Source organism: Tubulanus polymorphus, chromosome 3 (assembly GCF_964204645.1).
Source record: "Tubulanus polymorphus chromosome 3, tnTubPoly1.2, whole genome shotgun sequence".
In the NCBI taxonomy this organism is placed as follows: Eukaryota; Metazoa; Nemertea; class Palaeonemertea; order Tubulaniformes; family Tubulanidae; genus Tubulanus; species Tubulanus polymorphus.
In genome coordinates this window covers 4,720,208-4,745,621 of record NC_134027.1, presented here as the reverse complement: position 1 = coordinate 4,745,621, position 25,414 = coordinate 4,720,208, and the positions used below count along the sequence as shown (strand labels likewise).

Sequence of the window (25,414 nt, the reverse complement as noted above, 5' to 3'; positions counted from 1 at the left end):
TCGCTATAATGCCGTATTGTTGCATCTGGTGGATGAAACCGAAATTATAACGCGTCAACCTCACGACTAACCAGTCGGGCTGTGCACACACACAACGCTCGTATCATTCATTGCTACAGTACGACTTTGGATATACCAGATCTCTCACTAAACACATCTATCGTTCCTTCTTTCCTATTAATCCCTCGTCGAGGAAACTAGTCGGTCGCTATCCTGCGCGAGTTCGGTTTATTGAACGAATGTGTTCGGATTATTGCGGTTAGAAATTGTCAATCGTCAACCGTCGTTGATGTCATTAGGTGGCCTGAGAAAAGCCGCCAAAATGGGGTGTACTATGAGTGCCGAAGAACGGCAAGCATTACAGATAAGCAGGGATATAGAGAAAAGAATCCAAGACGATGGAAAACAAGCAGCTAAGGATATCAAATTATTGTTATTAGGTACGTAAGGCCTGTAAATCAATTTTGGTTTACTATATATTTTGGTTAACTATCTAAGTTAAGTATGTATTTGATATATCCGTGTTTGGTGATACAACGCACATCAATGTCCTTCTATTTCTCTAAAACCGTCACAATAAATGTAGATTAAATCATGTTGAAAAATTAGATACATTGGTTATTCTATCAGGTATTATATTAGACTCGTGACACAATTTCCTAAACGTGATTGAATTACACATGTTGCCTATTTAAGACTGGTATAACTGGACACGTGAAACAAGTTACGGAATGGATATCATGATTGATGATGAAATTTGTCACACTGTTTTCATAGCGACATGAAACGTTCATCGTATTCTGTACATTTAATATCCGTTTTGTTGACACGGATACGTTTATTAGCGGAATCAAAAACCAGGAAGCAATTTCAAAGTGCAGTCCGTGTGCGATAAAGCATTATCAAAAAACGTAGATTTGCCACGATATAACGATTCTATAGGCCACTCCGGAAATCATAATCAACGATATACAGGCCCACGTTTAGAAAATAAAGATAAAAGGTATAAGCTTTATCTGCAATGCACTGGGATTAACCTTTTCTATCACATTACCAGCACAATCGATACGTACAATGTTTACGTGTGATACATCAGAATCAAGAATCTCCAAAAATACTTGTTAAATCATGACAATGTTTGAACTAATTTACAGACAAATGGCCGTTTTTCAACCAATGGATGTCATTTTGTGGGATTGGTGTTTCTCTTCTTCGATTTACTGTTTGGTATTTTCTAGCCATTTCTCGACCTGCCCTTGCCTTAAACGTGAAAATATTCAGTAGAAAGGTTCTTCTATCTGAGAGTTGAAGGACGCCTGCATCAAGTATGGCTCAGGTTTTCGTATGCAGTCGGATATTTTCCCCACGTAGAAAGTACAATATGCTCGTTCTACAACCAACGCTTGATGTCGATCGCGTTGATAGAGTTTGGATTGATCGTTGATCTGCGAAAATCAGCTGTACTTCTATTAGGTTGAATGTTTTATATAGCTCGGAAAGAATGAATATACATGTTCTCTCGGGGTTTGTTTATCATTCGGACATACCGGAATGCTCATATTGCTTTAAATAATTCAAATATTTGCTGACAACAATCAACAAGGGGAATGATCAAATTCATTATTTATTTGATACTCTATTGAGTATGGTTCTAAATCAATTCATAATAGAGATACTTATCAATGTATGCGGAAATAATTTAGTTAGATGTCGCGCCGAATTTCGCGTCAATCAATACCGAATGATTCCGCTTTACTACAGAAAACAGGATGTCGAGTCAAGTAGTTTTACTAGAATCATATCAAAGTCCGAAAGCCAACTCTGATCCGATCGCGAACATTTTGGTTAACAAAATATAGGGAATTGTTTGAAAATGTCGTTGTGAAAAATCATTTCATCAGTTCACAGATACATTACCTAAATCTTGTGCACCATCATCGTCGCGGCAAGATGTGCCGCTGATCTTTTCAGATCCTGAAAAAGCAACTCCGTGGGAAGGGTTTCGCCTTCGAGACAAGTAAAAGAAAAATCACATCCATTTGCGATGAAGTGTATACGTGTACATATTGTAGTCTGAATCGGTGTAGTTCAAATATATACAATTATTATTGCAGACAATGTAGAGACGAGTGATTGAGAATTACGTATGTTTTTAAGTGTAGGCTTACACATCTTGAGGCATTGATATGAGAACCGTTTCCTCTTATTATGACACTAAACCACCATTGGCGGAGTGATCATTCCCGAAGTTAAAACAAGGGTAACGATGGCGTCTGGTCAAGAAAATGAGACATGCGCACTTGAAGCGAGTATTTCTGTAATTTTGAAAGTGGAAATTCGTAGAAACACCTTCAAAACCTTTTCAATCCGTTTTTCAAAATCCTTTAATAAGATAGCTCGGAACGATTTACAGCTCACTTAACAGCGCGCATTCTTCCAATGGAAAATCATGTTCCGAATAAGCGTAGCTCGCCTCCTCAGCGCCGACCTTGAATAGCACGAACAAATTCATATTGTTTGCTTCACTAATATTCTTGACTGATGGCCAGAATCCTGCTAGATGGCCCATTTAAACGTCTCCTGAAAGTCGCAAAATATAGGAAGCTCGATATAAATACGTACATATACGTTATATACAGACAATACTAGATCATACCGGAAGCGGATTCAGCGGATACACATTAAGTCGAGAGTTAGGATACGCATCGTGGAGAATCCTCGAGCGATGATTTCAATTGTTTCTGATCTGAACTAGCTAAAATTGCCAACACTTTTGTATATAATGCGTTTCTTGGAAAACCATGGAAACCTACGAAGATGCCAGGGAATGCCTTAAAATAATTCTGCGTCACAATATTTTCCATTGAATGAAATTGATCACGATTACATTATGTTCAACTGTATTAATTACTAATGACTTATTGAATTGCCCTCATACGAGCACTGGGCAGCGACTCACGATTGTTTTATTGTGGAAAGAGACACAAATATGGTTTCCACTAAAAACGATAACATGATAACGATAAGTACATGTAGGTCTATGTATGGTCCGGTCACACACCCACATGGTTTGCGGGTGACATCGCCGCGTAGACCTTATATTCCTCCAATGACCTCCCGAAAAGCAGATGCCATTTCAGTTCATCGATTTTATGTCCCCGAAATCCACATTTAAAGGAAACAGCGGAAAGTAATTAATAACAAGTATCGCTACCCCATGACGAAGCATTATCCATGGCTTATTCAACACCTCAGACATGCCTATCACATTCACAAAATCGATGATTATGAGGATATCTTATATATTAGGTTCCATGTCGGACATTCCTATATATATTTATACATAGGCTACATTGTATAATACTGAAACTATAATTAAATCTCTAATAAGTGGAATATCAAGACACGAACCTGATACGCGTCATGCCGCTTTTCAAAAGAAATGCAAATGTTAATTCTATTGTAAATGCGGCAGTAGTTGCGATTTCTAAAATGCTATCGGTTTTCAAAGGCTTTTAAATGATGTTTGTATGCGAATAAGTTAAACATTACACGATGGTCGATTTTTCTTGGGTTTCTTGTCAACAGCATGATATACGAGTTGCTCCAAGATCTATTTGTATCAATGTTGGCGATGGCTGGTAAAAAAGACCATTTGACATTCTATTCTTATCAACGCGGCCCATTTCAACTTGATCATTTCGGGGGTGGTTGAAGGATCGAAAGATAATTAACTGTTTTCTATATTTTAGGTGCTGGAGAATCGGGCAAAAGCACAATTGTTAAGCAAATGAAGTAAGTAGGCTAAACATATAATACCGTATCAGGGCTGTATTTAGCGGAGGGTGGGAGCCAATCAATTTTTCCTACGAATACACCTACCATACCTTAGAACATACCGTATGTGCTGTCATTTTTTGGTCGGGCGATACTGCCTTCATTCATTGTTCTTCGATAAGACGTTTTCCCATCGAAGATGAACGTGATCTTATTGACAGTACCAAACAAGACAGTTGGATAACCCAATCCAATAAAAACTAAGAAATTCATAGCTTTTATTCATTTGATATGACAGATTACAACATGGTACAAACAAAACTATCAACAAGGAACAGATAAATGTGTTGTTAAACAAACGAAAGAAAATAATTTCCAAATTGGTACAATCGGTAAAATAAACTTTGCGGCCTTTTTGGCTCTTGATTGGAGCGCTCAAATTTGCAAAATTAAAGGTTGAAATATTGTACATTTATAACATTTTAGCCGACCACATACGAAAAAAAATCATACAAAAAATGTCGAGCAAAAGTATCGCTTCGAATCCAGTTTAGGGGCGGATTAGGGAACCCATTTCCGCCATCAGGAGCGAGGGCATTTTAGGCCAGTGACTCTGAATAGGGATCACACTCCATTCTATTTTCTATATTTCATGTGCATACACTACTCTGTGTTTTGCCGAGCAATTTATCCTGGCAACGTTTTAGATGATTTAAAGCCCACCATAATCAAATCCTACAGGCCTACATGAAATAGAATATGGTGAACTGCCTTTGTTACATTCGGACCGAATGTGCTGGTGTGCCACCATTGTTGATATCAATCAGAACTTCGACACGCTAGCGATTGTCAACAGCCCGGCTAGCTCAGTCGGTAGAGCATGGGACTCTTAATCCCAGGGTCGTGGGTTCGAGCCCCACGTTGGGCGCAGTATTTTTCATTTTTTTCCTCCTGAACTTTTTATTCTAAACGCTGGTCACCCCGGTCTGTTTATTCCACTTATTTGGCTGCTTAGTCCATTTGTTTAGTTCATCATGATCGATAAGATTCCTTGGTCAGAATTAAATGTTACGTCATGGTATGCTGGGCCGCCACGTATTGGAAGGTATTGGTACTGAGTTGCCGTCGCAACTCGCATGGCGCGAAAATTAAGTCATTATTACATCCGGGATATCCATCGCCTCAATAAGGTTCCTATCGCCGTCTTTTTTGGTATCATTTTACACCAAAAATACACAAAAAGGACCTAAATCATCTTAGGCCCCCTTTTGTTTTATCCCTTTTGTTTATTTTTGTCCATGTTTTCATAGCCCTAGTGATTCAGAGCCTCCTGCCACCAAATGGAATTACAGTCTTGCATTTTTCCGGGAAGGGGGTCGGGATATCCTACGCGTTTAGTACACAAGTCCTCATGGCTGATAACATATGTAACACGAGGTACAAGATACACAATCACAGAATAAATATTTTTCATTAGTTTTAACATGTAATTGAACATGAAGTTAGAAGTAAAGAAAGCATCAAATGTTGCACCATTTCATTTGTTTGACGATGTACCTGAGACCTGATCGAATCGAGATCTGCGATGCAGAGTAAAAACCTGAAATTCGCGATAAATTAGTTTTACATCCGTGGCGAGGCCAAGCTGGAGAGAAGGACGGTTGCGTTTTCAGTGATCTGGAAAGTTTGACCTATATTACCAACACGCGATACAGATGAAGACGACGTCATGGCCGCCATAAGTCACCTGGATGATTCGGAATCGGGTTGCATCCGTGCGCGAGATTCTTGTTATCACGCTCCGACGTGTGTAATCCAGACAACGATCCAAACAGATGAGTTTATCTATGGAACTAGGTTACGCTAGCTATTGATAGACGGCGTTGAAACGAACGTAACGTACGTAAGCGTTCGACTCGTTTCCACTCGTGCCCCATACATCCTCGAGAGCCAGCTGCCTCGATCTGAATTTACCTGCATTGATTGGACGCCGCTAAATAGATGCCTAATGCATATGATAATGCGTTGTCGTGCTTTGCCTCTGAACGTAGCCAAGTATTTGTGATCGTATTTGTCGGTTTGATGCCGCTCTTACAAAAGAAATATTGGGATATTTTGGAACGTTAGAACTGGATATTAGACGCATAGGAAGTACAAGGCGGCAGTACGGATTACCCAGGGGTGTGCGTTCGTGTTGGATATTCTCGTACGGATAGTTTTGGTGGATTGTAGCAGCGAAAAGCCACCAAAATGGGGTGCACAATGAGCGCGGATGAGCGAGCCGCTCTGGAAAGAAGCAAACAAATTGAGAAAAATTTAAAAGAGGACGGGCTGCAGGCGGCTAAGGATATTAAATTGTTGTTGTTAGGTAAGTTCCCAAGACGATCGCGACAAAGCATCGGATATATCAAGAACAAGTGTGGTAAGGATAGATAGACCGGCGGGGGATACACCCTACGCCAGATGTCAGAATCCCTTATTATCGTGCGGCCATTTTGCATTTAAGATGAGTCTATCTTGAGTTCATAATTATTCTGTACATATACCATGTACAAAAGGAAGCAGCAACATGCTAATTCAACAAGAATGTTGAAGATGGAAAAGCTGGATATTGCCGGTGTAGCAGATAGACCAATTTATCGGAATCCGGAAGAAGTATTAATATATATAATTCATATAAATCGATCTTTCCAACAACGAAAATAACCATACCCGCCCCTTGAGCCGGATTGCACTGCGTTGAGCTATTTTCAAATGGTCGATTGGCATAAATTCGTCTCTAACATGTATTGATTATATTTGAAAATTCTAGGAGCCGGTGAATCTGGAAAGAGTACAATCGTCAAACAAATGAAGTAAGCATAGGTGTTTCTTGAAAGTAACATAACACGTGAGATAAAACAGGAGGCAAATGTGATATATATTGGCGCTTAGCAGCTGTACCATGCTTTCCGATTCAACCCGTTTGTGTTTGCCGCAGTTTCGAGGCTATATATTCTGGTACATGTTACATACACACACTAGTCACGATGGAGTCGAGTCCTATGAAGCAAATACAATCCCTGCCACCAGAGAAAATATTCTTTTGTCTGGCCATGTGCATGTTTGCCTGGTATGCACAAGAATATTTATTTTTAACAAAAGCTGGTAAATGAGTGTTTGTTCTACCTGATAATGACAGACGAAAAGCCTTTAGTTTCGGGCTTTGTGAGTTCGACGATTGGCAATTGCTATACAGACAATTGACACAATGAAGGTGTTCAAGGTGTCGATTGCTGTTTGTAGCAATCGAATATAGCCTTGTTTAAAACATCTCATCCAGGCAACAGATAATCCCAATCATTAACAACTATTGCAAATGATAATTAAAATCTGACATTCAAATTGATCATTTTTTTAAAGTACATATATAAACAATTCATGCGATTCGATTGACATCAAAACCGAAAGATTACCAACAAAAGATTAGTTGGTGATAAATGCTTAACGCTTCTAAGTGCTTATTACCAAAACATACCATCATTTGCGACATTTTATCAATCGATAACACATATTTCTACGTATACAAGTACATAAGTCGATACGAAAACAATTAATTTCTGTAACAGGACATGTCCGTCGAGGCAGTTTGAGTTTTCACGGAAACCACTCGATATCATCTGTTTCCAGCTGTATTTTTCGAGGTGGGCGTGGTCGTCGAATGTCGTCTAATAAATATTTTTATAACCATAATCGGATTATCGTCGTGGGTATCTCAGCGCGGCAATTAACGGCCGTGTTATTGCAATTTATTCCGCGAGACAATACATATGTCGATCAATCGTATTGATCTGTGTTGGGCATACTGCGGTTGAATACATTACTGTGTTTCTCAGTACAAAACTTAGACAAATGTTCAATGACAGAATTAGCAACACGCTGAAAAGTATTTTCTTCCATGGAGAAAGACATTATACATCAGAACGCAGAATAAAGTTAATATTTGGTCACAGAAGTGGTGCCTCAGAACTAACATTACAAATGGTGAACAAACATTCCATCGTTCAATGTTTGTGACATCTTCTCTTATATATAGCTAACTTAATACACGTTTCAAGTATTATACATATATATGTTGTTTCCGTATTGAAATACATATTACTATTCAAAAGAAAAATGCTCTAACTCTCCCTTCGTATATTTATGGACTTCCGTCCCCAGTACTGGGACGATATACAGAAATAGAACTGCTGATGAGATGTACCCTACCAAACGTGGTTATACAACAGCTCTTTTTTGCTTTGCTTTGAAAATTTTTCCAGTTCTAAAAGGAAACAAAAGAAAAGGTTCTAACTCTCACTTCGTATATTCATGAACTTTCTTAAGAATGTCCGTTTCTGGTGGGACCTTGGGGGGACGATATAACAAAGTAATAATCAGATTTACCAAAAGTTCAAAAAGTTACCATTCCATTTTGCGTTGCTTGCATTTTCAAGTTCCAAATATTATTGTTACTTTAAAGTTTTATTACATCTTTGGATACATAGTTGTTGCAACCCGCGGGGTAAGATTACTGCATCTGTAAATGACGGGGTGTGATTTATTTCGAGCGAAGGGTTTAGATATACATGTACTGGCAGAAGATAAGAAAACTCTGATTTGTATGTTGCCAGGACGTTGCGAAATATTATGTAGCTCAGCATACGATCTGACCACTGGATGGACCCTGGCGAAAATTCGCGCCTAAATTCCACGAAGTTACCGCTTTCTTCACCTAGATCTTCACATTTGCCTCCTCGTTACTCATTTTTTACTTGTTTTAGTCAAGTTCCTACAATCCTACAATTTGTACACGCACTTCTACAAAGCATATATTATTAATAAGCACATCGGGTACAATTAAACAATACTTATTTATGTTCTTAATCATTTTTAGAATTATCCACGAAGGTGGATTCACGAGCGAGGATAACAAGCAATATAAACCCGTTGTATACAGTAACACTATCCAGTCTTTAGTCGCTATTATTCGTGCTATGGGAACGCTCAACATTCAGTTTGGTGACAATGAAAGAGAGGTAAGTCTGCCCTTGAGCCAGCGAAATGAAATTTCCGCCAAGTTTCTCTTGTTGATGGGCGAACGATTTGAAAATATAATTCACGCAAATATTGACCTTGTCGTAAAAAGTAAACCTCGCCTAACTCGGGACATTTTTTTGGATCAGCAAAATTGGTCCGAATTAAGGATAGGAAAACGTAAGGAAATCAGAACACTGATTCATTTTTTTTGTTGGTCAAAGGTCCCAGTTGGCCATGTCCGATTCAGGCGAGGTTTCCTTATTTCATCTACGCCAATTCATCTGTTTCAAAAAGATTATGGAATTAATGTATATATTTATAGAGCATGTACTTTACGGTGGCTTTCATGACTATAGTAAGCTTCCCTGTCGCAATTTAGTTATGCAGTTAAAATGCGGGGACAAATTACGATATCCCCTTTGCTCTATTATTATATTTATTTTAAATAATAATTATAATCCTTGTCATCCCGGACGTGACCATCGAATCGAAAAATATTGATAATGGCTTGCAATTGAAAAAGGTAATGTTTTATTTGTCGACTCCATTAAGTTATGATGAAAGTTGGTAACATGTGCTGCCGTAGTCTATTTTCATTGCAATTTCATTAATATTCTTTCTACATTCATTTAGAAGCACCGCGGAAGTAGATTACCGTATGTAAAATAACCCAAGATGAATTAGTGTATAGCCCCTCTTTTAGATTTAACTTATAAATTTGTAAACCAGTTCGAGGTCTTGGTTCGGATGCAATGATTATATTGGATAGTATGATACCGTTAACTGACTTCCTTATTGCCTACCTCGACGGCGGATATATCTGTATAGTTGGCTATAAATTGCCTTTACAAGAGACCCGAAAGGATTCTTGCTTTACACGTTCTTCATGGGGCTGGCGGTACTGCAACTCATCGTATCCATGGCAACCATTATCTGAAGCCAGGATGCAGATTCACGCTATATAGCCGCCAATGTACAGACGGTGTGTGAGTCATGACGATCTGCGGGGTTCGAGCAATGTATGCTTGTCGGGGAGGGAGAGCGGACAGTTATTAAGTCAGTACCATCCAGTCTTCCTATCGTTCCATTAAAAACAACCCTATTATTTCGGAACTTTTACCGTAACCAGTCTATACGCCTTGTCCCAAACCCCTAGACTATTATATACGTCAAACCTACCAGGTTTTATACGCAAACGCACTTATGAAGCATAATGAGACTAAGCCCAGACCGATGCGGCAATTTTTGAAGTTGTTAACGGCCAAAAGAGTGGACGCGGGAACATATGTTGATCGGTAACAGGTGCTTTCAATAATTACATAAATGTTGCGTGATGTATATATATATATGTTAGCAATGGGAAAATACCAATTTCAGATCTATGAATGGTTGGTAGTGACTATGTTAGACAATATGACCAATTGAAACTGATTTTATTTGCATCCCACTGTGGTAAAGAAAATTGACAACAAGCTGATCCAAAGTACATATTCCAATAAAAACAATTTTAAACAAACATCGATGAAAAACCAGTGGTAAAAAACTACCATTACCTGTACAGTCATTTCAGTATGAAATTCGGTTCAGCTGCGGAAGATCGGGCAACGCACGTTAAATTCAATTCAATGTGTGTTATTTCTATATTTAATGCTTGGAAATCTATGAATAGGTAATATGATGAAGTGCAGATGTTTAGATAGTTCGCGAATAAGCGATAGGGGTGAATTTAGTCAACGACAATCATGATCATCCGTGTGCGCAGGCTGGACGGCATATTAGGGAACACACCAGACCCCAGCGATGGCTTCCGTACTTTTCTTTAGGAAAATACGTATATACGCGTAGCAATACTACAGGGATGCAGTGAATTTGGAAATTCCGTTTAGTCAAACGTTGTTATTCGCTCTGACACATGAGTATGATTAAAACCGTTCAACATTTGCTACTTTGAAATTATGATAGCGTAATCGTTTTCCAACCGCGAAAACGACTTTCTATATAATCACGCATACAATAAAGATATGAAAAATATTTTTCAAGGCACATAAAAAAGGTGACGTATTGGTAGAAGTAAGACTCATCGGTCTATAGCTTGCGGTGTCACTATGCGTTTGACTTATCCTTCTTCACAATATTGTACGAAATCAATTAGTTACCCTGGCTGTAGTGATTCTTAGATTCATTAGATTTTTGTAACATATAGAATTTTGCGCTCAAGGATAAACGGTTACTATGGAAACTAATTTTGGCATTCCCCCTCGATAATGACCACCTGTCTTTCATTGACGGCGTGATTTCGATGACTTGTATTATGCTCTTCGCAGACAATGACGGCTGCACATGCATCGATCTAATCATTGTATCATCGGATATTTGGCTAGTTGGGGTCGTCTATATCGCGAAAGATATACGTAATGTGACCGGCGATGGTGTTATTCACTCGAAAAAAACCCCGAGTAAACCAAGATGACCCGTGAAACCGATGTCAAAAAATTAAATGATACGAGACTGTTTCTGTCTGAGAGAAATTTCAAACGGTCATTATTTGTTTCGATTGAACTGGGAACAGAACGGTCTCTCATTAATAGAATGGTTGTATCACATTTCCAAGCGAAGCTCGTGTTTCGGCGTCGTCGCTGTTGAATATAGATAATTTTTCCACGAGAGGTGTGTGTATGCAGCAGGGTACACAGTCGTCAACAAGCTTCATGGATTCAGTTTCCATGGAAACGTAATGACTCTTTCTTTGTACTCGGTGCAGATCGTCGATGTAGTGAAGGGCCGGACCCGATTTAACGGTTTATCGCGCGTCCAAATAGAGAATCGAGTTCCTAGTTTCCGACATGTTGAATGGTACATTGCACTGTAGGCTATTATTAAAAATAAGGCTCGTTTCGAATTCCTCTAATGCATTTTGAATACGTATTCGAAACAGGTAGTGACTTCCGAAAGTCACTTCGCACCAAAGTAGAAGAAAGTTGACACCCAATACCGAAAGAAACACCATGTTCTGAGCCTATATAATGTAGAAATTTGTAATGATGAGATGTCTATTGGTTATGAAGTCTTCGCAAGAGAAGGATACCTTTATTACACTGGAATATACACCGTTGCTGTTTACTAAGTTATGCGATGTATTCCACCTGTCTGTGGCAATGGTGTGGTTGATGTAATATAGTAGTATATATAGACTATCTATAAACTGCCTAGAAAAAGATGTTTTATCGCTGCATGAGTAAAGCACTGATGAAAACCAAATCGTATTTAATCATAAAAAATTTTACCTAAACATAAGTTAGACGAGACGCTGAGTATAATAAACACAATGAGTGGACAACGCGTATTTCAATCTTGTATGATCTTGGGTGTGGTCCGAAGTCCTGTGGCTTCTTATGTAACGAGAAACCAACGGCACCGACATGATACGTGATCGCATTAGGGAACTTCGTATGAGAAATAAGATCAGAAAATCTGCTAACACCCCAAGTTCAATCTCTATGTTCATATGGCTATGGCGTATTTCCACTTCCGAAAATGTTGCCCGCTTATGGTTTTCAGTGACATCCGGGTTTACCTTAAAACGTGTCCACAAACCTGGATGTACGTTAGATGAGATAATTGTTCTCGTCACGGCATATATGGTATGTGTAGGGTCTACGTAATATATCATAAGCCAGATGGTGAGATCTTCTTTTCACGACATATATATATATATATAATGTTGCCACATCCATTATTAACTGTGAATCATATAGAAACAACATATACTGTCAACGTGTCAAACTCATTCAAGTCTTACGTTTCTTGAAAATATTTGACTAGTTTACTTGGAATTAACGTAATTCACCCATCATATTGTATATATTTAACGTAATCACGCCGGCTATTCAACAATTTGGAGATTAATATTAGAAAAAATAAACCATTGAGATAAAACCTAGTTTCTATATATAAGTAACATCGAGTATTCGCTAATTGTCTCTAATGATTTAATAACTGAACTGTTCAGAGACGATAAACTTTACCTAAATTCATTTATTTTGAAATGGATGTTTAGCATAATTGAGACCAATTAAATTGAAGATAAAATGTTTTGAGTGATGATGAACCATCGCACTGGAAAAACACGAAGAGCTTGATTCAGACGAAAATTAGTGTCCTCGTGTAATTGCTGAGCATTGAAGAATGAATGCTGCCAGTACTTTGATGTGAGCTCTTCGGCTTACTTTAATCGAAGCAATTTGTTAGTTGGCAGGCTTGATCTTCGAACGTATTGATATGAAATCGATAATTAGATCGAAGTCACATCTTCGACGCGTGGTGTGGGCTTTCCATTTTAATCACTGATGTTGATAGCAGTTATACTGTCGTTCGAGTAACAATACCGAGTAGATTACGATATCTATCATCCCTAAAAGCGATAAGTCGCCACAAACACTGATAGCTCGCCTTACATTGATTCGCTCGATTATTCCAACATTTTCACCCTCCGAAATCCCGTGTGAGGTTTGTATGGTACCCATGCCGCATAGGTCTCATTGAATTTCATAAATATTGTAAATATGATCGCTCTACAGAATGAAATTTCACCAGCGCCTCAAGCTAGGGAACCTGCCGTTGTGGAAGCGACTCAGCCGCCGATGAGTCCTAGGTCAATAATCAAAATGTGGGGTCGTTTTACCGCAACAGACGACCCGGAAGTGACACCACAGCAAACTCCGCCAATGGCGGTGCAGCCAACAATTACTGCTAAGACACCTCGAAGTTCACGGAGTATGGTGAGCACAATCTGCGTAGGAAAGAGGGTTCGCGTTTTAATTCGAGTTTCATTTCTGCTTTATGCTTCATTGAATGAAAATGGCAATTTTATTCGTGTATTCTGATACAAAGTTTTACATATCTGCTCATTTTGCTTTTGCAGTTAATTGCGTCCCCATTGGGATTCTTCATGTGACATAACAGTATATCATAAATATGACGAATATAGATGAGATGAGATGATTTTATGGATTCACAGTATTTTGTTGGTCTTTTATTTATCTACATTAAGGAGTTCTAATCATTTTACCGCGTATGCATGTAGTTTCAAGATAGGGCAGTAAGCAGTGAGTAAGTTTGATTGGGAACCTAATCCACTATGATATGTATAAAGTACCCAGCCATTTATTATTTATTCCCCTTATGTGAATCCATCGTCATTGCGAGATTATATTTTGTAGTGTGTATCGGTTTGCTAACTAGTAGAGCCGACCTTAAAATTGGATTATTTGCTATTCGCGCGATATGCCTACAGCATGTTTCATAACAGCTTTTAACGAACGATCAATCGCATTATATGAATATGCAGCCGTATGGCTCTTGGATACCCAAGAAACATTTATATATGAATATGTGTTACGCACGTCTACGTTTCGAGAATTTCTGGGTTTTGATATGACTTGGAATTATGCTACCATATAAAATTAGCGTAAGAAAATGGAAGCTTATTTACCTAACAGGAAAATTGCCTCATGTTCAGGCCCGTGCCGAGCTTTTGTGAGGGGGCAGTTCATTCAAGAAAAAATACACTTTTCACCATGAAAAGGGGCACTCTTCTGTTGAAAAAGGATAAATCTGAAGTAAGAAAAGCCCGGGTACCTGAAATCATTTGAGAATGAATTATGTTTCATTTCAAAAAAATAAAAACATGAACATTGTATCCCAAATTTCGAAAAATCTTGACCCAACTTTTTTTACACTGACTTTATGAAGAGCACTCCGAAAATTTTAGTTCACTACCCCCAAATTCCCCTGGGCACTAGCCTTATGTTTGGCGGACATATTTGCATATATATAACGTACGTATATGCTCAGGGTGGTGCAATATAAATGAAATAGAAATAGATACATCTGCTGTCTAAATCAATTCATAATAGTGACGGCTGAATACCAGCCAGCCCTTAACTCGAATAGTAGATGGTTCGTACCCCGTTTGTATTTCGAGGGTGTGGCTCCGGCGAGGACGAACACACACGGGCAGCCATTTTATCTATCGCATACTCTGCGAGCCCTAGAATGGGGATCGCGATTCATATAACCATTTCCGCTGCAGTAAGATTGCTGTGCATTTGCTTGGAATTCTATCAATTCATCCGTTGCCATAGCAATATGAGGGTTAATGTGAGAACCGTCGGGGAGAGCGGCGTCTGTTCGATCGGCTGAACTTTCATTCGAGTAATGCCATCTATACTGATTTTCCGAAAACAATATTTCACTATGAATATTTCATAGTAGTGATATCTCGTTTATCGGACGAAATTCCTTAAGATACGATTTCATAAGCCAGTTCTGGCCAATAAAATCAGATATCCATCAGATTCCACGATCTCCTTGTCTCCCATCGCTCGGCGTAATTGGTGGTATCTTTTTTTCCATTATATCGGGAAGTTTGGAATTGAATTTTTGTTAGAGTATGTACAATGTATAAATGAAAATGAAAAATGTGAGAGTGATTTATCGATAATTCATATTTTCAGTCGGATGCCAAAATGGTGTTAGATGTGATATCAAGAATGGAGGATACAGAACCGTTTTCAGAGGAACTGCTGGCCGCCATGAAACGACTCTGGGCTGATAGTGGAGTACAAGAATGTTTTGGTAGATCGAACGAATACCAGCTGAACGATTCAGCGAAATAGTACGTATTACAATTATTATGGAAACATTGTTAAACACTGATGCTTTTTTCGTTCGAAAAGTAGGGAAGATGGGGAAAAACAAAGGTCTTTTTTTATGATGATTTCATTCACTCTATTTCTTTGTTGCAGCTTTTTAGACGACCTTGACCGTTTAGGAGCTAAAGACTACATGCCAACTGAGCAAGATATACTTAGGACCAGAGTTAAGACCACTGGTATTGTAGAAGTACACTTCTCTTTTAAGAATTTAAATTTCAAGTAAGTATATATAAAGTATATATATATATGTATATATATATATATATATATATCAACCTCCAGCCCTCTGACCTTATAAAAGCCAATATACGTATACGAATAGAAATGGTCTTAACAGTAAAAAGGAATCCTGTAATATAAATAGAGATCAATAAGGTAGTTCCTCCTCTGCGTATAATTGAGTCGAATAAATTGATTGAGAAAGTGATGACTCTTTATTTTAAAGATTATTCGATGTGGGCGGTCAAAGATCGGAACGAAAAAAGTGGATCCATTGTTTCGAAGATGTAACAGCAATTATATTCTGTGTAGCAATGAGTGAATATGACCAAGTACTTCATGAAGATGAAACAACTGTAAGTACACTAGGCAAAGGAATTAGTGAATATGGATATTCTACTGGTAAGAATAGATATCGCCTATTGAAGTATATATTGCAGTTCGAAAATCATTGATCCTATCCCCTTTGAGTGCACCGAGACATGAAAGCGTAATGATTAAAATTCAACACCCATCCTTCCTATCGTCGATTCGTTCAACTAACGCCGATCAATGGCAATTCATTAGATATTTATTCAGGTTGATATTACCGCCACGACCATTCCCCAAATGTATCATAATACGTATATTTCCGGTACTATCATATTCTGGCGAAGTCAATACCAGATTTCGCAGTAAGAAATGGATAACTGCCAATCTTGTTTACATTTCTCATCAGACAAGGCAATGTCTTATCAACCGACTCGAAATTGTTGCTGGGAAAGCACACAATCTTGTAGGTTGCATTAACTGAAATATTATTGACTGCAGTTCAAGATGCGCTCTTCCCCACGTTTTTAGAAATTAGGAAATATTTTCTTATTGTTTTATGCAGATTCAAAATCATCATTAAGAGAAAAATTGTTTTCTACGTATAAATAACATGAAAATCGTCTTTTGCTTACAGAATCGCATGCAAGAGTCACTGAAACTATTTGATTCCATCTGCAACAACAAGTGGTTTACAGACACATCCATCATTTTATTCCTTAACAAAAAGGATCTTTTCGAAGAGAAAATCAAGAAGTCACCACTCACAATATGTTTCTCCGAATATACAGGTATATATAAGCATTAAGTAACGTAGCTATTAAATCGTTCGGTAGAGCTTTTGATATCGAGTTAGGCTTATGGAATTATCTGATTGTTAAACCTATCACTAGGCAGACAGTAAACCTTCGTTGATAGATATTTTATTGATGATAAGTCGACCTCAATGCACGAATTTAAATCATTGTTAAATACATTAAATCTCCAAGTTGGGCATGTTTGAGTAAGGCGAGGCTTACACGTATGGTATCATTGGTTCTTCAAATGTGGACTCCTTGGTGCTTACAATGATTGTTTGAAACGTTGTTTGAATAATGAATTTATCTCTATGATTTTAAATGATAACTTTATTATGTTATTTACAGGCAAACAGACGTACGAGGAGGCTGCTTCATATATTCAGGCTCAGTTTGAAGCTAAGAACAAAAGTCAAACTAAGGAGATCTACTGCCATCAAACGTGCGCCACTGACACCAACAACATTCAGTTTGTCTTTGATGCCGTCACTGATGTCATCATAGCAAACAATTTACGCGGTTGTGGTCTCTACTAAAAGCGGACCCGGCTTTATTATATAAATATACTTGTGTGTGTGTGTGCGTGTGACTCAAAAGTATAGGCCGCCGGAGGCTGGAAGTACAACAATTCCTGTTATTCCTGTTGAGAAAAGTATATGGTAACATCAAAAACGGCCATGCACTCAGTGAAAAAAAAATAAAAACTGATCTGAAGAAAATTCACTACCGTGGATGGACATAACAACCACTCATCCCGAGAGCACAAAACATAGTATCGAATCAAACGATACGGCACGGATGCTATTGTTCCTGGACGGCCTAGTACGTACATACGCTAATGAATCTTGCTAGCATGACTCCATATTGGTGGGCGGATTAATCTCTCTGATTCATCTTCTGACTAGATAGTCACAGTTAAATTGACTTCAAAACAATTATAGCCGTTTCCTATCGGACTGCGAGTGTTGATTCAGTTTTTATTCAATTCGTACGATGTTGTGGTCATCTAGTGTCATCTGAATGTCTGATAGATGGTGAAAAACGAACCACGCGACTAACCTCTATACTATAACACTACAATACTACTACTACTAAATACTACTACTCTTAAAACGCTTATAACTATTATAATTGATAAGTTATTTTAATAATCGTACCGAAAGTGGTATCTAGTCATCTTAGGTGATCAGTGACAGACAAGGCAGTGGCATTCTGTTTGCATTTTATCAAGGATATAACATGTTCTAAGAGGAGTCGGCACACGAACTATTATTATCATATACAAACAAACAAGTCGCGTCATTTACATGTTATACCTTTATACGTACGGCATACGGCGTATAAAGGCTCTTTACATGTACACGCAAAATTTAGGTCTGGAATTAATATAATAAATATATGTATGTATGAATATGTATATTTATTATGTAAAATGACTGACGCTTTGATGTATAATCTAAAATAACGACGTAGCATGAATTAGAATAATTGTCGTCTGATTCTTAAACAGACGATACTGATGTAATATGTACAGTTTTACAGCACTGTGAGTGTAAGTTCTACGATTGCATGCATTATTTCGGCTGCGATAAACGTTCTTTGTGAACACGCAAACGCCATCGCTTCGTTTTCGCCGCCTCCGCCGCAGCGAGTTTTTCAATTCAAAAATTTTTTTTTAAAATCATCGAAACCAATTCATGGGACCATTACAAACGGTTGAATTAAACGGAGGTCGAATCTTGAGCTTCGTCGACGCCACGAGACTGCCCGGTGAGCGAGAAACTAAGGAAGAAATTAGTAAGCAATGTTAATCTATATCTGCTCGCTTCTAACGTGGTATGCGTATATGAAGGTGTCGATGATGGAGCTACGAACCAGCGCCATAGGATGCTACATCTCAATTAATGAAGCAGTGGAATGTCTTCGTTACATGATCAGATCCGAATATCGCCACCAGACGAGATTCTCGCGTCCAAGTCTCGTTCCGTCACGCAGTCGCCGTTCGCGATCCGTTGCTCTGATAGAATTAGGTATATCCTCAATTCAATCATTAAATTATAGATCAAACGGACCTGTGTATTTAAGAATAATATTCAATTAGCGATCTCTGTCTGTTGTAGGTAACGTTGATCACGTCTAGCATATTGCGCTTGCTTAGCTAGAAATCTTGCACAATGCAAGAAAATGATTAACTTTCGATTTATAAGTGCTGCATGAAATATAACGTCGGAAAGGGGTCGGTGGCACGCAATCCGAATGAGATGTTACACCCTATGGTTTTTTCACTCCTTGGTTCTTTTTCAATGTGAGACCGACTTGGGGATCGAAACGCCGTCTAGGTGTGTTCGAACTATGCATAGATCTCACATCGTAATCATAAATATACATAAAATTATATATACTTGCATGTGGATGCAAATCTTATATGGATCGTATATGATGTGTATGAATTCGATTAGATTTGATTGATGAAAGGCAGACCTGAAACACAGAGTCCTGTTAACTGACTTTGAAACTCTGAAACAACCGAGAGAACGAACGTTCGAACGCTGTGAATCGTCTGAAATAGTTTCTCCAACGAATTTTACACGTCAATTTCTTAGATCGTGGACGAAAATTGGCCTCGGAGTAAACAGAATTTTCAGTTCTTCCAACGAGTGGGGTAAACTAACTACCCTCGTGATAGAAATTCTTGAAGTATTCTACTCCTCGCTATGTTTTCGGTGTACAAACAAATTTTGGGCAGTGAGGGCCATGCAACATAATGTCATTATATGGCCTCAACGAACCATTGCCAACATATATGTTATTTCATAACTGTTTGGAATGCAAAAGCTTAAATTTCGCCTTCGTTTTTTATTTATGTTTAAGATGACATTTTAGAAAAAAAGGCCTTCTTTCTTATATACGAATATAAATGAATATATATATATGGAAATACTTCGTTTTTCTTTAGAACGAACATTCGTACATTGCTTCTGGGATAACTGGGTTGCTTACCCTGCTATGTGTATTGTCATTAACTCTTTATAAATTCATGTCTGGATTTTCATATTAACTACAAAACGCGCTTATTATATACATAATGTTATTTTCTAAACAAGTCCGCACCACTACCTTCGCAATTCGTGGTTAAATTCAACGGACATAGACTTTGAAAATTGAGCGATAGGTCCCAATTTTCCAGATAAATTGATTATCGTATGGGGAAAAGTGTGTTTGCCTGTTATACACGTTTTGTCATATCATGAATATTCTATCATGCATATCATGTCATAGAGGTTACTTTTTCATCATCCAATATTAAAAAGCGGTTACATTTTTTAAATGATGCAAAATCGGCTTCGTTTCATTGTAGTCTTGAATTATTAGAGCTGACAACAGTAAAAACATTCATTTCAAATTGATAACGGTTGCTGCAGTAAGTTGGCAAGAATTGTGATCTTGAATACTAACAATGAATAATCAATCATACTCGGGCTCGTGAAATCATTGTTGATTTCGGCGATGTATACCTGTATGCTTAGATACGTTCGCTGACTTAATATACATTGATATAGCATCGAAAGCCCATCGTTTTGAAGAAATAAGATGGCAATGCGTAAAGAATTCGACGATTGGTGTAATTTAGTCTTTTTCATGCGCGGAAATGGTATAGGTCGTACGTACGTAAGTCGACCAGGGCGCGCAACCGGCTGAGACCGGTTATAACGATTAACTTACTTATATTCTCTACTGGGGTTTCTGTAAACCGAGTGTCTAAATATATTATATATGAATATATATAAATATATATATATATTAAATATAACAATATTGTGAAATAATATAAAATCTTCTGTTTCTTATTACGTGTGTACACTTCGTCAAATTTATGAACGCTCTCTTAAAGAAACTGAATGAAATTATAAACGCGCACCTTGTGCTTCCTTTTAATTATTATAAGACATCGTGACTGACCGTTGTCTCTATACGGACTATTGTATTAAAGTGATAATCAGCTGATTTTAATCCAATTAGTCCAATTAAATTATTGCTTAATATTATTATTATTTATTTATTATAATTTCATTAAATATAGCCATTATAGTAAATGGTTATCATTAGAATTATCATAATTATATTAATCCCTTAAAATGAACTACTATTTTGTTTGCTAGGTAGACAAACACTTTGTAAGTAAAGAATTTTTCGCCATTTGAGGCTCATTTGTGTATTCAAGTAAGTGTGTTCACAGTAAACGCTTGTATGTCAAATTTATAATAAAAAAAACTATAAAAAGATGACGATGATTATATATGACGATGAAGTATACGATGATGTTGATACTGATGATGGAAAAATTCAATGACAAATTCTTCCTAGCCTTTTAGTGAACTCTAGTCAGGTAGCTAGTATAGTAAATAATAAATAAAAGTCACGGCCACACTTCATCAGTCGTCAGTCTATGTGGTCCAACGACAACTGTACAATGTTCAATGTTGTGGTTTCTCGTTAAGATAACTTGAAATAAAACCTTTAGCGTTTTACCACAGAAAATCTGTGTTCGTTTTATTTGTTTGATCCTTGAAATCAATGCCCAACGATGTTACTTATTGTTGAGTGAATTGCTTTAATCATGGAGTAATCGGTCAAATAATTACTTCAAGCTTTAATCATGCAGCCAAAACGAGCCATATGTCTCAATAGGTGAAGAGGTTAATCATATTACTGTGTATATACATGGAATACCAATGCCCAATATTGCCGCCTGAATATAAAATAATCAGGTGAAGTATGGAATCTTCGTCGATTTCGTTCACGGAAGTCCAAGGATGTAGTCAGCAAGTTGGGTCAACCTCTGTTTTCCGCGTGGTGGCGTATTTGTAGTCGCGATCACACGAGCATTTTTGGCCCGGGCCAAATTGGGCCCGACCAAAAACGTCGAAACCAGGCCCGAGCATAATTTTAGCACTAGACAAATGATTGCGTTTGAATTGCAACTGGTACCGGAAATTACTCACTTTGCTTAATTGTTTGAGCATTGTTTAGTATTGAGTGAGTGGTTTTCGTGTGAACGCGCTCTCCAATTAGGCACGGGCCAAATCGTGTCCGTGTGTCCGTGTGTAATTTGCGCAAGTCCCCATTTCATTATTCATAGTTTTTACATCGACATTTCAAAAAATCAGATAACAATTCGTGCAAAGTTCCAAACTCCGATCTCTTCCAACATTTCAAATCTATGAATGAAAGCCCAGTTTTATACGGAAACGAACCTCTATTAAATAACGTTGATGAATTTATAGGTAGTAACTTTGACCATGGCCCTTTGAATCAACCGTTCTCTAGGGAAGAAATCTCAAAATGTATTAAAAAGCAAAAAAATTTCAAGGCCTGTGGTATCGATGGGATACCGAATGAGTTCCTCAAAAGTGCCGAAGAATCACTACTACCTTTATTAGTAAACCTTTTTAATAATGCTCTCGATACAGGCACTATTCCAGAGTCATGGCTGAAAGGCATCATTGTCCCTTTCTTTAAACAAAAAGGTAGCGAAAAGGACCCCGATAATTATAGGGGAATCACCCTTTTAAGCAATATTGGCAAACTATTCACTAGTATTATCAACGAAAGAATTACTGAGTACTTAGAAATTAACAATCTTTTGCTACAGAACCAGGCCGGTTTTAGGAAGAACCATAGCATTATGGACCACGTATTTACCCTCAAGGCTCTAGTCGACACCTTCCTGAACAACAATCAAAAACTCTATTGTATTTTCATAGATTATAAAAAAGCCTTCGACTCTATCTGGAGAAAGGCCTTGTGGCACAAACTAATTAACAGTGGTGTCACTGGCAAAGTACTTAACGTTATACATAAAATGTATTATTATTATTATTATTAATAAAAAAATAATAATAATAAAAGTACTTAACGTTATACATAAAATGTATCAAGGTATCAAATCATGTGTTTTTTCCGATAATAAAATGTCAGATTTTTTTGATAGCTATTTAGGGGTAAGACAAGGTGAAAATCTGTCTCCTATATTATTTTCTATCTTTTGAAAACGACATGGAAAGCTATCTATTAGAACGAAATAGTCCAACCCTAAATTTTTTCGGACCTAACAATGTGCCATGGTTCCAACTTTTAATTCTCATGTATGCAGATGACACGGTTTTATTAAGTGATTCGCCCGAGGGACTCCAAAAACTTATAGATAATACTCCAAAAACTTATAGATAATCTCTGTGAATATTGCCAAGAATGGAAACTTTCAATTAATAATGACAAGACAAAGGTCATCATCTTCTCGAAAAGAAGATTAAGAATCCTAGCAGAATTTTACATTAATGGTCACAAATTAGAAATAGTTGATAAATTCAAGTACCTGGGTGTTCTCTTTTCATACACTGGATCGTTCACACAATGTCGTAAAACTCTTTCGGAACAAGCTATGAAAGCGGTATTTTTTTGTATTAAAAAAGTCAAATGAACATTCATTAGACCTAGATCTGACCTTGAAACTTTATGATAGTATGGTATTACCTATATTGCTGTTTGGCTGTGAAATTTGGGGATATGAGAACACACAGGTACTCGAGCGTGTTCAGCTACATTTTTTTAAATATTTACTCAGATTGAAAAGGTCTACGTCTAGTGTATTTATTTACGGTGAGCTTGGGCGCTATCCTTTAGAGATTTATGTTAAACTGAGAATCGTTAAATTTTGGACAAAATTGATAAATCAGACTGAACATTTCTCTTCTTTTATGTACAAATATATCTATCAAACGCACCACGGTGGTCGGAGTAACGCTTGGATTCTTAATGTTAAAAATATTCTTGTAAAAAATGGTCTCGGCCACGCTTGGGAAACTCAATCTGTACCCAGTGCTAATTATCTTTATAGTATTTTGAAACAGAGACTCATGGATCAGTACGCACAAGGCTCTCCAAGGTCAACGAAACACCAATTTGCTTAACCTACAAGCGTTTTAAAAACTGTTTTAAATTCGAAGAGTACCTGACCAAATTACCCCCCAGTCTCCGCCTAGCCTTGTGTCGATTCAGATGCTCGAACCATAAATTACCTATTGAAATCGGTAGATATCGCCAGATTGAGCGAAACCATAGAATTTGTCAGAAATGTCATTTGGCAGCAACTGGAGACGAATTCCATTTCCTTTTAGTATGTCCCTTTTTTCAAAGCCTGAGAAACAAATTTATACCTAGTTACTACTGGCGACATCCCAATGAAAATACCTTACATAACCTTTTCTGTTCGAGAGGTAAAACTTTGCTCAATCTGGCGATATTCATTAAAAAAGGTATCAAATCATTTACCTAATATAGTGTATAATTATGGGATCTCGATACTACAATTCCGCCCATCTTTTGCATTATAATTTCATTATAATTATAATTATTATTATTATAAGTATTATATTACTGCTATCACTATTATTATTATTTTTACTATTATCATAATTGTTATTATTATAAATATAATTATTATTAATACTATCATTATATTTTTTGTAATATGCTGTAATCTATGCGCTACTTTTGTGCTCTGTGCAATGTTATTATAACTTGTGGAGTGAATAAACTAAACTGAAACTGAAACATCCGTGTTTCGAATTTAAAAAGCTGATATGAATCTGGTGTAATGAATGTTATGAATCTTTGCGTTGAATACATATCAATGTAAAAGCAGCAAATCGATGATTTTCGATTAATGATTGACAAATGAACCATTGCTATCCCCATCTGGTGCTTCACTGGTGACCTGTACATTGCAAACGAAATCGTCAAACGCTTATTCGAGTTCGTATCTGCCTGTGTATAAATTTAAGGTAGGCTTTTATCTTTAGTTTGACATGTATATTTTTGTATTTCAAAGTCTTACTTCTATGAGAGATGCGACATATCATGACTTTTCGAGATGAGGACGAATCGTCACAAATGTAATCTATCATAGAATAAAAACAAATCATCACTAATTTCAGATGATAACGTGCAGACTAATTGTTTGTATGGTCAGCTTGTCATTGACGTGGAACTGCGTAGATTGTAAGTTCCAACAGGGTGATTTTATCATATCCACAGTTTTAAGTGTATATTTAATATATTTTATATCTTATGATACTCTATGAACGTGATTTGTGTGCGGTAAGAAATTAATTTTGAACCAAAAATAAAGCGCGAAGAAAAGGAATGAAATTTGGATCTTAGATCTCCTAAAATACTGCATTATAATATCAATTAATTCCTATGGCATTTTAGGTGAAAATACATTTGATATAAAACAACTGGAGACAAGAATCATGGATTATATTAGTGGTCTATTTCATTCAGTATTCAAAGTCAACAACGATGTAACAGACGACGATCATGGTGGAGAATCTACCTTCTCAACAGCAACATCGGACGTGACATCAACCATTCCTGAATCATCACTAATATCACCATCAAAGAAAAGCGAAGAAAATAGTTTGGTGGGCAGTGATGACCTATGGAATGAGAAACTGTCAACGGCTTCAACGACAA

General features: G+C 37.3%; 1 protein-coding gene and 1 non-coding gene across 5 annotated transcripts; both read left to right on the top strand.

Moving 5' to 3' along the window:
- Positions 1–90: 90 nt before the first annotated feature.
- Positions 91–21,550, top strand: LOC141902729 (guanine nucleotide-binding protein G(o) subunit alpha). 4 transcript variants are annotated; one of them, XM_074790581.1, is made up of 9 exons: positions 91–440; positions 3,753–3,795; positions 8,693–8,834; positions 13,413–13,613; positions 15,351–15,511; positions 15,642–15,770; positions 15,997–16,126; positions 16,717–16,870; positions 17,225–21,550. In XM_074790581.1, exons 1-9 carry the CDS (start codon positions 290–292, stop codon positions 17,410–17,412), a joined length of 1,299 nt encoding a protein of 432 aa, XP_074646682.1. In that variant the 5' UTR covers positions 91–289; the 3' UTR covers positions 17,413–21,550. The 4 variants fall into 4 exon arrangements, with proteins under 4 accessions (XP_074646682.1, XP_074646684.1, XP_074646683.1 ...); XM_074790582.1 differs by lacking the exons at positions 91–440; positions 3,753–3,795 and adding exons at positions 5,813–6,145; positions 6,590–6,632; XM_074790583.1 differs by lacking the exon at positions 13,413–13,613 and having other exon boundaries at positions 17,225–21,549.
- Positions 4,633–4,705, top strand: Trnak-cuu (transfer RNA lysine (anticodon CUU)). Its single transcript has one exon. It is a non-coding gene; the product is annotated as a tRNA-Lys (tRNA).
- Positions 21,551–25,414: the final 3,864 nt, after the last annotated feature.